The sequence below is a fragment of the Pocillopora verrucosa genome, chromosome 11 (assembly GCF_036669915.1).
Source record: "Pocillopora verrucosa isolate sample1 chromosome 11, ASM3666991v2, whole genome shotgun sequence".
Classification (NCBI taxonomy): Eukaryota; Metazoa; Cnidaria; class Anthozoa; order Scleractinia; family Pocilloporidae; genus Pocillopora; species Pocillopora verrucosa.
Genome location: NC_089322.1, coordinates 1,464,636 through 1,477,615, shown reverse-complemented (window position 1 = coordinate 1,477,615; position 12,980 = coordinate 1,464,636). Strand labels below are relative to the sequence as shown.

Genomic DNA, 12,980 nt, shown 5'->3' with positions numbered 1-12,980 from the left:
TTGAAACGAAACCATTGGTCACGAAACAAAAGCCCGTTACCTACACATTCTGTAATCTGATCAAAATCAGTCCTCTCAGGGAAAGGCACGGGAAGGCTGCTTCTGCTATTTTGATATCAAAATATTCTGCAACCTTCCACTCAAAAATTTGCTTCTATCTTGTTTTTTTCGTGTAATGTTTTGATTTTCTGATAGAATTATTTTGCAAACAAAACCTCATGCTACCCTCGGTAAGAAATTTCTCGCACCCACTGAGGTCGCGCGGAGCTAGCGTGACAAACGCGCGCGAAATGCATTTGAGGTTTCGCGAGCTTTGTGCAACATGGAAGTTTCGTTATGGAACGACTGTTTCTTTTCTTTTGCTAGCTTCATTGTATTTGTTGGCTCAGGTGAGTCTATATCATTTAACTCCCCGTGCTGCATAGTGAAATGTTTTGATTTTTTTTCTGGAGTTTGATGCGATCGCCGTAAACATACAGCAAATAATGTTGGTAACCTCAGCTGGCTAGTCGTGAGTTAACATTATTAGTCTGGAACGTTTTTGAGCACGAGCTGTTTTACTTTCAATAACTTAAACTATAGATTCCCTGTTTGCCTAATATAATCAGCTACATAGGAATCTTTGGCACGGGGTAGAAATTATCTATAAGGCGATAAATATTTCCATATCTGGCAATGTTTTGAGTTGTCTCAGTTGTCGAGAAGTTCGTTCTTGGTACTGGATATGTGATCGGTGTCTCATCGTCTTGCATGCAGTAAATCCAATCACGAAGTATCTTGAACATATAACCAGCATCTTGTTTAACTAGATGCTATGAATTTGGAGTTGTAATAATTATTTTAGTTAATGCGCAATCTAAAATGATATATATATATATATAAAAAAAAACTTTTGGAATGTGTTTAATTCGACTCTAGTTGCCGCCCACCAATATGATGTTGAGGTCAAGTTTATTTTTATCCTTGTTTAAATAATTTCCCTTTGGATTCCCTTTCGGCAACTTATGAAAGTGATAAAATTCGAGATGAAGGGGATTAAATCTAAACCAAGGGAACTAGAGAACAACAATTTCTTCAGATAACCGCTCTTCAGAGTTTTGTTTACCGACATATCTAATATCTTGTAAACTTCACTTCCTTCAAGTGAAGTTGAAGAGCGCGTGTTTGACCCTCATGAAGAGAATGTAGTTGAAGTGTTTTTCAAAAAAGTGGGCACGTTACAATATTTTAGAGCCAAGATTTTCTTCTTTTTCCTATTATTTTTACAGAAGCATGCCTTTCCCAGAGTAACCCCCTCTCTAGGGCAGAGCTTAGATTTTTCAGAGGGGAGGTCACAATATATAGTTTCAGATCGCATTTAAGAAAAGAAGTGGTTTTCATGGATATCAGTAGGCTTGTGTTCATGGGGTTAGAAGGAATGGCGAATGAAGTATCTAGCACTGGAAATGAGTTATGCTATATTTTTCATATTTGTACTTTGTGGCAAACCTGAACTTCATGATTTTTGTATTGTTGATGGTGAGATTGGTTGTAACTGCCCCCTTTCACAACCTTGTACAAAAACCTAGACTGACTGACCCTGATGTATCTAAACTTACCCTTTCAACTCTTTTTCTTGTTGTAGCATCATCTTTACAACTGAGTGATTGTAAGGAGTTCAAAGTAATTCCTCCTGAACAGTATGATAGAAATGTCTCTTCATTAACTGATATTACAAAGAGGCCCCTGGGATATATGTATGCAAAAGCAGACTATCCCACTGTGCAGTCAGAAGTGACAAACCCATGTTTTTATGTGAGGAATTTGACTTCAAGAAATGTGGAAGTCATGGTAAGTACTGGTGACAACCCCCTTGAAGTTTTAACCCATAAGAGTGACTCCTTACAGCATCACTCTTGAATCTAATGTAAAGGTTGCAAGAATAAAGGAAATGATCACCAATTTAGGAAGCTCTCAATTGTCAAAAAAATTTATCCTTGACAGTACCACAGGAAATGTAAAGAGAAATCTGTGGGGAATTTAGATATCAACTAAGTCGGAAAGGGTTAAGATGGAACTAAAATTTGTAGTTTTAGAGAACTCATGGCCAATGTGAAAAAGTGGCTGTGAAGAGGAGATATTTAAAGAATTTGCTGTTAAGAGATGAAGGAGTCATAGTATTTATTGTTGACTGACAATAAGCATGGCTGAGACTTGCCATAACAGCCACAGAACAAAAACATTGTAGTTGTAGAGAATTTGTGGGATTAATTTTTGTAAATGATAGGAGATGGTCAGGAGGCACCATTAAAAGTTAAGATATTTAGCTATGGTATATGATTAACTTAGGCCTTATTGTAGAGAGGTTCCTTTTGTATTTTATTGCATAAAAAGATTATAGTGAAGTCAATGTATACTTATTTAATTTGCTTGTCTGATTTGGTTTGAAATACTTGGCAGATTCAAACTCGTGTTTCTGGAAAAACTGTTTGGTGAGTAGATCACTTCCTGAAAATGGCCTATTGTGAAAAGAATATTGAAGATAATGTGATATTATTATATCTCTCAGGTAGTATGTGCCCTAGTATTGTTCTATTCAGTGGGCGGTATCTTAATGTGAGGCCCACTAAATTCAAAGGTCCTTTCAATTGAAATCTTTCCCTCTTATTTGAACTGAGAAATAAATATCTTATTAACCCTTTAATTCCCAGATCAAATTTGTCATTCTCCTTATTGTCAACCATACAACTATTATAATATTAGTTCAGAGAATTTAATATTGGATCAACTAATTATCCCCAAATTGACGTTTTTCTTTATTCTCATCACTTACCTGCCAGGTGGTTGATATGGTATTGATATTGTATTGATATTGTAAGGAGAAATTCTCTCTTGGTCACTCAAGGGTTAAATGTTGTTTCCTCAGTCAGTACTACTTGTATAAGTTAGGAAGTGTGTTTTTTGCCTTGAATCTTGGACCATAAACCCAGGTGGAAAAACCCTGGTTCATAACTTACAGTACTCACCTCAGACTTGGTTAGTAAGATATATTAATATTACAGAACCTGTAATCTCTCTTTAACCCTTCAACTCCCATGAGACAGAATTTCTCTCTACAATATCAATACAATATCAACCAGATAAGTGATGTGAATATAGAAAAATATCCATTTGAGAATAATTAATTGATCCAATACTAAATTATCTGAACTAACATTATAAGAATTGTTTGGTTGACAGTAAAGAGAATTACAAATCTGAGCTGGGAGTTAAAGGTAATATATTTACATAACCTTCAACATTTTTCTACTTACACTGGTTTTGCAAGAACTTAAATTGATAATTTAGTACTATCAACAAGTTGATAACTGAAATTGACCACCGTAAAGAGTTTCAAAGCTGATGTTTCAGTGTTAGCCTTCATCGTGCGCTCTGACCAAGGGCTCATGCTCAAAACATCTGCTTGAAACTCTTTGGCCAATTTACATTATAAAAACGTTGATAATACTAAATTTCCCTGTTATTCTCTCCAACTGAGGTAACACCACAGTTTCTTTAGAAACTCACCCTGCTACTCTATACAAGAATTTAGTTTACTTAGCAAGAGGTATATTACTTTAAACAGTAAATATATTTGCATAACCTTCTACATCATTCTATTGATACTGGTTATATAATTTGAATAAGTTAATTAATTGTTGTAAACAAGCTGTTATTTTAAACCATGATTGACATATGGCAATGTTTTATTACCTCCAATATATTAGTGTAAGAGATAACAACAAACCTACTCCAAAGACAGATTGTGCTCAGGTAAGAATTTTTCAATCAGTGTTTTACAACTGTTACTAACAGTAATAAACGGTGCATGTTTCATGATTCCTGTGCAGACATTTCCTTCAACAGTTCTTGGTTTATTTTGGGGTTCAACTATCTTGGATCATTGAATTTCAGTAGGATTTCACAATGAAGCTTTTCAGTCTAACTTCCACTCCCTCACTCTTGGAGTTCACCTATCCAGTTAACCCTTTACACCCTAACATCAGTATGCAAACTCTCCATACTATACTCTATACATTTCCTAAGGTTCTGACGAGGAGAATTTGTTTAACAATCAAGAGCTTCTAGTAAGTTTATCATTTCCTTTATTCTCGTGAACTAAGTCTGTGATTCAGGTATGATATTATAAGGAGATATTAGGTGTTAATCACTGCTAGCTACATAAGGCATTTTAATTGGTTTTTACTCATGATCTATGATGTCACCATTAAAAACAGTTTGCTTTTTTATCATATAAAACAGTTTTTTGTTGTGGGTTTTTATGGTAGTAGACCACAGAGGATGACAAATGTAGTAAGAATGTGAATGCCACACTTGGCTGTACCTCATGTCCCACTCATGGCTGCCATGGGCAACTAACTTTCAGCAAAGAAAACAGACAGTTTTTAACACAACTTAATGATATATTCTATCTCAACAATAATTATTTCTGATACCAAGTAGGTAGGATCAGTTAAAACTGCAAACAAAATAACAAGCAAAAACCTAATTACAATTTAAACTAAATACACTCAGGAAAATTGCAATGAAAATAATAATGAAGCCTACACAATACCAAAACTTACATTTGTTGTGATGCTGATAGAAATACTTTTGAATTACTGCCAAACGGTGGAGAGGCTGCACAACATGCAATACGTTAAAATATGATTTTCTAAGAAATACAATATGAAATATGATCGCAAGCAGACTTGCTGAGTAAAACTAACAACTTAGTTGCACAATTAAGTTAAATACTTGCTACATTATGTAGTGTTACATTGCACAGCGCACACAAAATGCTTACTGTAATCAGGGTCATTTGTATAAAAACAATAAACAAAAGAAAAAGAACAAGGCATTTGTGATCTACAACACTTTCCTGTTCTTACTCCATTCCGACTTCAGTGTGATCTATTACTAAACAGACGTAAAAATTCTGATTCATTGATCTTTGCTTTTAAAGGGTGGAACGCTTAGTCTGGCATGCTGGGATCCAACAACAAATGATGTGATATTTGAGTTTTACTGTGATCCTGGAAAAGGCTGTGATACAGATGTTCAGTTCTGGTTCAGATTAACTCCAAGCCCCCCTGGAACTGGTGAGTAAATTGGACAAGAAACTGACACTTACACTTGCAAGATCTCATTTTAATTCTCCTTACTTTCAAAATCTTTTTGATATCTCTGGGAGATGAAGGTCCTTTACAGGGTTACAAACCTTGAGGTGAACCTCTCTCTACAGTGTAGATCAGGGAAAGTTTGAATTTTCCTTTTGAAGTTTGTAGTGTTTCTCAAGAAAGTGAAATTTATATCATTCCACTGAACTTCATCCTCTACTTATTGAGTTACGAATAACTTTAATTACTGATATTTTTTGCCACAGATGTTGATGACTGGTGTCTTGCCCGTAACAGTTTGTTTCCTCATGATTTGAAGGAGGTACCTATACCACAAGATAAAGAGCCAACTGTAAAAAGTTCAACAACCAGCTTTTCATCTTGTAACTTCCTTTTGGGAGGAATATGTCTTTTGATGTTGCACTGGTTTGCACACTCGCTAGAAAATTGAATTCCTGTTAAAGCTTGATTTAATTTTGATTCATCAAGTGTCGTCTCTTCATGGAAGGTAGGCCATTTGCGGTCGTGTACTTAGTTGCCAAGCCTTTGATTTGGAGTGAGGCTAAAGGTGACTATCTTGTGATATAGGCCAGTATCTAGTTAGCATGATGACATGAAGTTCTGTTTCCAATGAATCAAAACTATGACAAACTTTGAGAAAGAAACTAGACATTGGTTATACATTTTCATTAAAAAAAGAACAATACTTAACTTAGCGAAATGCATGACAACAGTACATGCACGTACATGAAGTGTACTGTCCACTTACACAGGCATGACATGTCAATCGTCCTATTACACTGTCCAGTTACAAGCATGGCTAACTAATCACGTTCTGCAATTTTTGTTATAGTTTTGATTAATATTGATGGCAATTTTTTATCACTTTATTTTTTTTTTTTTGTGATCTTTCTTGGTCTCAAGAGTGGTTCTCACATTATCAATACTTTTTCTAAATAAATGTTAAGGTTAATTTAACCCTTTAACTCCCATGAGTGACCAAGACAGAATTTCTCCTAACAATATCAATAGGATATCGACCACATAAGTGATGAGAACAAAGAAAACCATCAATTTGGGGATGATTAGTTGATCCAATACTGAATTCTCTGAACTAACATAAGAATTGTATGGTTGACAGTAAGGAGAATTACAAATTTGTTCTGGGAGTTAAAGTGTTAAGTGAAGACTGAGAAGTAGAATAAACATGAAGTGGAAATACTGTAATGGTAGAGTTGATATCATCAGTGGCTGATCTAGGGAAGGGGCCCAGGGGTCCACCCACTCTCCTTAGCTCAAGGTCTGGATCTGTTACTGATCATACAGTTACTGATCATACAGTTACTGCACACATTTGCTGCAGTGCAACAAAGTTTAGAAGAAATGAATCATATCTTGATCAAGAAGTTAGAAGAGAAAACACCTTGCTTTAGATATACATTAATTGAAAAATTCCTCTGTTGTAAATCATATAAAATTAATGCATCTTTAGAACAATTAGATCCCTTAAATTGAGCATATTTATTTGACTTTGTATCAATGAGACATGATAGTAGTAATTGTAACAGATATTTGATCAAAATGTTTTAATATTTATCCTGTAGAGATGAGGATTAGCAAAAGGACATTGAAATGGTTTTCCTAATTGGTTAGGGAATTAGAAGATTTAGCAATTGACTGTGAGAAAATTATATAACTTGATTCTAGACCTCCTCACTCCCAGGAGTTACAGAATATAAATTTTTTCATAAGATATCAATACATTTTCAAACAGAAATGTATTGCTTGATTTCATACAAATTTCTCAGATCTAAAACTATAAGAAATGTATGGCAAACAGATGGGAGAATTTATCTTTAGATCTGCAGGGCCCAGTTGTTCAAAGGCAGATTAGCTCTAACCCAGGGTTAAATTTTAATCCAGCTTTCTTTATTTCTTTGTTCAAAAGTCTTTTTGAGAAAATTTTCACTATTCTTTTTAGAACATCCAATGATCAAATTGCAAGCAAAAAGATTTGAACTGAATTTTCTCTTAAAGTTTTCAGACCTGAAATCAAATTTCACACTAACCCTGGGTTACCTTAACCCAGCTTTGAACAACCGGGGCCTGGGGTTTGCATAGTTAAACTACCACAACATTACCAAATGAAGTTTTATTTATTTTATTGCCTGCTATCATCTGAATTACGTAAATATTTTTAGTGATGGTGTGTAATTTGTAAATAATGCTAAAATTTTCACTTTTATAGAAATAAATTTGTACCAAATTTTGATGTGTATGTAGTTGTGTTTAATTGGTAACGATCGTAATTTCATTGGAAGTGTTCATTCAGTTCTTTTGTTGAGGATATACTATACATTCTGGGAAGGTCAGAAGAAAGGAAATGATCAAGTGATGATAGAATACAATGTTGCGATTCAAGCAATCGCAGAAAAAAAAACTGGGTATATCTAACCTCAAAAAAATTATTTACCGGGCAAAAGAATGGTCCGAAATTGGCGAAAGTCCACTTTGGTCAGCAACTTCAGTTTTCATTTTCCATTCATAATTCGGATCACATTTGGGAATCGTTCAATCGGAAGCTCTTTCAGTCGCTTTTAAGAGCTCTTAAAAGTCTTTCTCGACCGGAATGGAACGGAAAAACCACCTTTAAACTCTCAACACTCGCGATCAAAACTGTTCGCGAACTGCGCGGTCTCGAGGCTAAGCATTTGTTTTATGACATCAACAGGATTACGAGGCACGGCTCGCGCTTTTGAATTTTTTAGTTCCCAGCTATGTTGATGTTTGACAGGTTTGTGGGCTAAAAACCATTAAAATCAAAGTTCAGACAACATCTCTTCCCAAACAACTGCATTTATTACAATCAAATAAAGTGTAAAGTTTTACACCACGTAAAGGTATGTAAAGCCATTTGTGGTCAGTTCCCCACCACGTCTGTTTAAACTGCATCCATTTACTGAGGTGTAATCATGGCACTGCAGTTCATGTATTGGGTATATTTAAAAATTCTGCAAAATAAATTTGAAGGTGTAATTAGTTTTGCAATTTTATAGGCCAGATCAATTTGTGGAGAATTTTTGGACATGAGACAATTTTAAACAGCAAATTCTGTCATGGGAGTCAATAGAAATTGGCATCGTATTGATAAACAAACCAAAACAAAAAAAATAAACAAACGGCGTCTTTAAGGCACAAGGACACAAGGTGCGCGAAAATAGTCTCGCGCACCTCGCTCCAGTCCTGAGATCTAATTCTCGTCTCTAGTCTTCGTTTGTTTCGGTTCCGTCGTCGGTCAGAGCAACCGAGTGGCTCTGGGAAAGAGAATGTCATTTTATTTCTGCTGAGATTTGTGTGATGGATTACGCTGAGGAAAGGGAATGTTTTTTAGCATGTATGAATTTTAGTTTCTGTCTTACCGCTAAGTTGAAGCCCTCCGTCTCTATTCATGTCAAAAGCAACCATATATTTGTTTGCTCTCACCGCCGGCATTTTAAGCCCCATCATCAACTCTCCTGACGTAATAACACCATCTCCATCTTCGTCAATCGTTCGAAATCCAGCATCCTTAAGAGAAACGAAAGTGGATAAAGGAGGCAAGTTTCTAAAGAATAACTGTAACTGTTGTGTTGCGTCGGTTGGGAGGGGGGGGGACGGGATTCAACAAGATAATTTGGTTTTAGTTTATACTGCATCACTAAATCAGTGGATAGCGTTGCAGGTGCGCTCTGATTGGCTACTTAAACTCTAAATATCCTTTGTCTTTACTTTCGAGAAATTTGACCGGGATGTGCACCCAAAAACATTGCAATCGTTGCAGGAATAAGTGAATTAAAATCATCTTTAAGTGCTCTATCATCTCACTGTTGTAATATAATTTTATATATTTAAACATTTCCAGCTTAGTAAATATGCACCGCTTGCCACCTCCACTTCGGTAAATATTTTTTTAATTATCAGCTGAGTTGCTACTATAAATCTGCCACCATAAATAGTTTCTAAAGCTGAGGTTCTGAGCTCTGGCTCTTCGCTCTGAGTCTCCAGTGGCGAAGGGCAAACGCTTGAAAGGTCACTCTTTGTGCCGGTTATTTCAATGAGTTCCAACCCAAACCACAGTTTTACGCAACTAGTGGGCCTCAGACTTTCTCTGTAACAGGGATGATTTAAGCAAATACATAGCAAATACAAGCCTTCCCCTGAGATAGATCAACATGCCCTTACTGCTGATAAACTGTTGGATAACTTACCTCAATGTCTCTTTCCTCCGAAATTTCTACTGGCCTCCCAAATGCGCCGATTGCCCAAGCCAAGCTAACGAAAAAAATAAAAACCTTTGTATCCGCCATGTATCTCAGTCACCTTCGCCTCTGTAACACCTAAAAAAAAAATGACAGGTCCAATGAACTTGACCATGTTAACGTTAAGTTCAGTTTATTGATTAAGACTCTCATTGGTGCACACGTATGGTTAAAGAAATCGTCTGTATACGAGACTTCATCCTTCATCAATAAGATAGCGGGATCGAAATTCCTGAAGCGTTGATGTTAACTATCCAGAGAGCTTTAAATCAGCCAATCAGTAACAAAGCAAAGAACATCTAATACTTGGAATAATAATGGAGTTGAAATGCACCAATAGTGGCCTTAAGCAAACCACAACGGCGATGGTAACGAGGACATGGAAAAACAAAAGAACTAATTAGCAGAGCAATAGCTCAGCACGTCGTCTGCGAAACGAAACCGGGACGGCAAATTATTTTAATTTCCATTTGGAAGTTGAGGTGTGGCGCCGTATGAGACGATAAACAAATGCAGCCATTTTTAATTCTAATTAAGACAGAAATTCATTTTTCAATCGAAGTCTTCCTTGGAGTTGCCGTCCTGACTGCTTGAGGCCCTTAATGACAGTGCACCAAAACCCACAATGACAACTAACCAAGGCGCTACAAACGGCGATACGCAAACTTCTGACGGAGACTAATGGTATAGTGTTGGAAATGTCGCGATCAGTACACTATTAATTATCCTGACTCTTACATCATGAGACAAACGATTAAACGTTCTTCTTTAAAAGAGATCTCGCTGTATCAAGAATCAAGAATGGCTTGTTTGTTTTGAGAGCTGAGAAAGAAAGCCAACTCTGTTTGTACCACAAAAAACCCATTAGAGTTGTTTATGCTTTCTTTGTTTTGACTGTCTTCTGCCGCTTTTTTCGTCTTTATTGGCGACACTGTCCAAGAACTACGGACTTTGTAAGTCCACTCCTTGCACGGGATCAAAGCGAGCAATCCTGAGCGCGAAAGATGGGCTCGTCTTGCCCGCTCGGGTAGCTAATCAGAACACAGGATTCGCGTCGTATGGCCCACGGGCGCTGCTAGCGATATAAGGAAACACAGTTGCAACTAGATAAGAATTTAAGCCCGTTGCTTGTAACAGGCAAGGCAGTGTTTCATTGAAGAAGAAGCTAGTGTGATCCAAGACTCCTGATTTTTGCTCAGCGAGTTTGAGAGAAGCTAGTTTTCTCCGAACGTCTCATAAAATTTGCCCAGTCAGTTTCCCTTTGGCTCTCTTTATTATTTTTTTTTTCAATTAAGTTTTCACGTTCCATAAACTGATCGACGACAGTCAGATTTTTATCAAATCTTTTTGTTACCTGTGTACTTATTATAATCAAGGAGGGGAAAATTGAAATTTTCATTCAGTTCTAGACATGAATTTTCCAGCCCTATTTTTTGATCAAGAAACTGAAGACTTGGACTGGAGTGAACTTTTAACCGTTCAATGAGTTACCGTATTTTAGCGGAATTTTTCTCATGTTTGTCTGCCGTAGGAAGAAATTAGTGATTATCCCATTTTTTCGTTCAAAAAGCCACGTTATAATCTTTCCTATCTTCCATTGTCTTAACAGTTCTTTTAACGACCAACTCTTAGCGGTGGAAAACTTAGTGGTCTTCTAGCATTCAATTACGTGGTCTGTTCATGCGTTGTTGGTTTGTATGAATTACTAAATTCTTGTTTTTTAGCGCTTAATTTAACAACCAAGAGAATTAACTTACCTTTTCTCGAAAAACTATAATAAAAGAAAGTTGTATGTAAAGCTTGGAGAGACGGTTCCGACGTGAAACAACCTTGTGGAGTAAAAATTAATAAGCGAAGCTCGCACCCTCACTCAGGATATAAGCAAAATTCAAAAGACTTTTTAAGCATTCCAACGAAAGACCCCTCATCTCTATGACATAACTGTTCCAGAAAATTATACTGAGGTCGCTCGCTGGGGGGAGCGAGGAAACTATAGTAAAAGCCATTTACTTCAATGTTCAATCATCATTTTTACACCAAACCGGTGAGACAAATCGAAATACCGTAGACTCTCTCTGAGACGAACACAGCTATGACCAAATTTGCATCCGGTTGTCCGAAGGAGGAAAATGGCAGACTTAGAGGAGAGGCAAGAGAACACGACACTAGGAATTGTTAGGAAACAAGGCTATACCGATGCACATTGACTACACAAATAAAAACTAACTATAGCATAACTAACGCTTTCAAATCGTCATCTGGTTTAAAAACAGGAATTTACGTATGATGCAAATTTCGTTTCCTTTATAATAGAAAATGTATGATGTTTTTTCCTGTCATGCTAATTAAGGCCTGTTCTACCTTCCTTTTGTTTATATATATATATACATTTTTTTACAAGAAAAAAAATTCTGAAGAGGTTTACTAGTTGTAAATTAACTGAAAAACAGCAGTTGTATCATTTTCCACCAAAAACAAATCGAAGTTTCAAATTAATCTGAAAGTCAGAGAGTTATTTGAAAGTGGTCGGAGAATTGATTGATTAGCGAAGGATTTTAAAAAGAATTAAATGTAAAACAGTATTAAGAAAAAAACAACTGAAAGAAAAATAGGGCTATGATGGATGGGCCGGTGAAATTTCATGAGGCAATTTTGGTTTGGAAAGTATCATAGATAATCCATGAAACCTTGATTACAGTGGAGGATCAATTAATTTAAACCAATGCAGAAATCGATTCATTTTCACATCACTTTTAATGGAATTTTTCATAACGCTTTCGTCGTATATATATTTAAATTTCACTTGAAACATTAAGATTCAGACACCTAATACAATACTGATTTAAATTTCTACATTCGCTGAACTTTCAAGAGATCACGGACATAAACGTCAGTAACACAGTTCGAATTCAGTGTGCTACCAGAACACTAGTAAAAATAATGATTTTGTTGCGGATTCTTTCAGTGGAAATAGCCGACGGAGTCCAAGCTCTAGATGCTAAATGTTTGTACAGTCGAACCTCGATTATCCGGACTATTCGATTATCCGGACTTTCTTCTCTGGTCCCAATTTTTCCATGAATATTAATTAGTTGTGATCTTGAAAACTCAAAGTCGCAAAAAGCCCAATAATCCTTTCAAAAGACTGTTGAAACAGCGTATTATCCTGTGCGCTTTTCAAAATTCGAAAGTGCGACGAGACAAAGAAATATTCTGATGCGTTCAGCTGAAATATGGTTGGCTTAATTGTTTTGTTGCCAAGGGAATTTCATGCTTGTTTGGTTCCTTCCGCGTGGGTTATGTAAACACACGAGCGATCGATCGTAAACTCAAATCAAAAACATGCCTACGAAGCGAAAGCTAGCCGTTCTATTGATTAAAGATAAGCAGATAATTGTTTCACATTTCTATCTCATTAATATTCATATTTTCGATTATCCGGACTCTCGATTATCCGGACTATTTACCGAGGTCCCGATGAGTCCGGATAATCGAGGTTCGACTGTACTGATTTTCTTTCTTTTGGCTAGGAATCCTCTTTTCC

General features: G+C 36.2%; 2 protein-coding genes across 3 annotated transcripts; one reads left to right on the top strand and one right to left on the bottom strand.

Moving 5' to 3' along the window:
- The first annotated feature begins 306 nt into the window (after positions 1 to 306).
- On the top strand, positions 307 to 7,406 carry LOC131772165 (uncharacterized). Its single transcript, XM_059088070.2, has 6 exons — positions 307 to 389; positions 1,625 to 1,830; positions 2,440 to 2,471; positions 3,747 to 3,792; positions 4,985 to 5,120; positions 5,405 to 7,406. The coding sequence occupies exons 1-6, from the start codon at positions 323 to 325 to the stop codon at positions 5,587 to 5,589; spliced, it is 672 nt and encodes a 223-aa protein (XP_058944053.2). The 5' UTR covers positions 307 to 322; the 3' UTR covers positions 5,590 to 7,406.
- A 570-nt stretch (positions 7,407 to 7,976) lies between these two features.
- Positions 7,977 to 11,347, bottom strand: LOC131772279 (uncharacterized). 2 transcript variants are annotated; one of them, XM_059088170.2, is made up of 4 exons: positions 11,194 to 11,347; positions 9,386 to 9,514; positions 8,558 to 8,705; positions 7,977 to 8,149 (listed from the first exon to the last, which is right to left on the bottom strand). In XM_059088170.2, exons 2-4 carry the CDS (start codon positions 9,482 to 9,484, stop codon positions 8,124 to 8,126), a joined length of 273 nt encoding a protein of 90 aa, XP_058944153.1. In that variant the 5' UTR covers positions 9,485 to 9,514; positions 11,194 to 11,347; the 3' UTR covers positions 7,977 to 8,123. The 2 variants fall into 2 exon arrangements, with proteins under 2 accessions (XP_058944153.1, XP_058944160.1); XM_059088177.2 differs by having other exon boundaries at positions 9,386 to 9,497; positions 11,194 to 11,336.
- Between the last annotated feature and the right edge of the window lie 1,633 nt (positions 11,348 to 12,980).

Excerpts from the sequence above, each read along its gene's own strand:
- LOC131772279 (XM_059088170.2), bottom strand. The coding sequence starts at position 9,484 with ATGGCGGATACAAAGGTTTTTATTTTTTTCGTTAGCTTGGCTTGGGCA. Across the intron at positions 8,706-9,385 it reads CGGAGGAAAGAGACATTGAG|GATGCTGGATTTCGAACGAT; the intron begins GTAAGTTATCCA and ends GTTTCTCTTAAG. Across the intron at positions 8,150-8,557 it reads CGGAGGGCTTCAACTTAGCG|AATTTTTAAATATACCCAAT; the intron begins GTAAGACAGAAA and ends TTTATTTTGCAG.
- LOC131772165 (XM_059088070.2), top strand. The coding sequence starts at position 323 with ATGGAAGTTTCGTTATGGAACGACTGTTTCTTTTCTTTTGCTAGCTTC. Across the intron at positions 390-1,624 it reads CATTGTATTTGTTGGCTCAG|CATCATCTTTACAACTGAGT; the intron begins GTGAGTCTATAT and ends TTCTTGTTGTAG. Across the intron at positions 5,121-5,404 it reads TCCAAGCCCCCCTGGAACTG|ATGTTGATGACTGGTGTCTT; the intron begins GTGAGTAAATTG and ends TTTTTGCCACAG.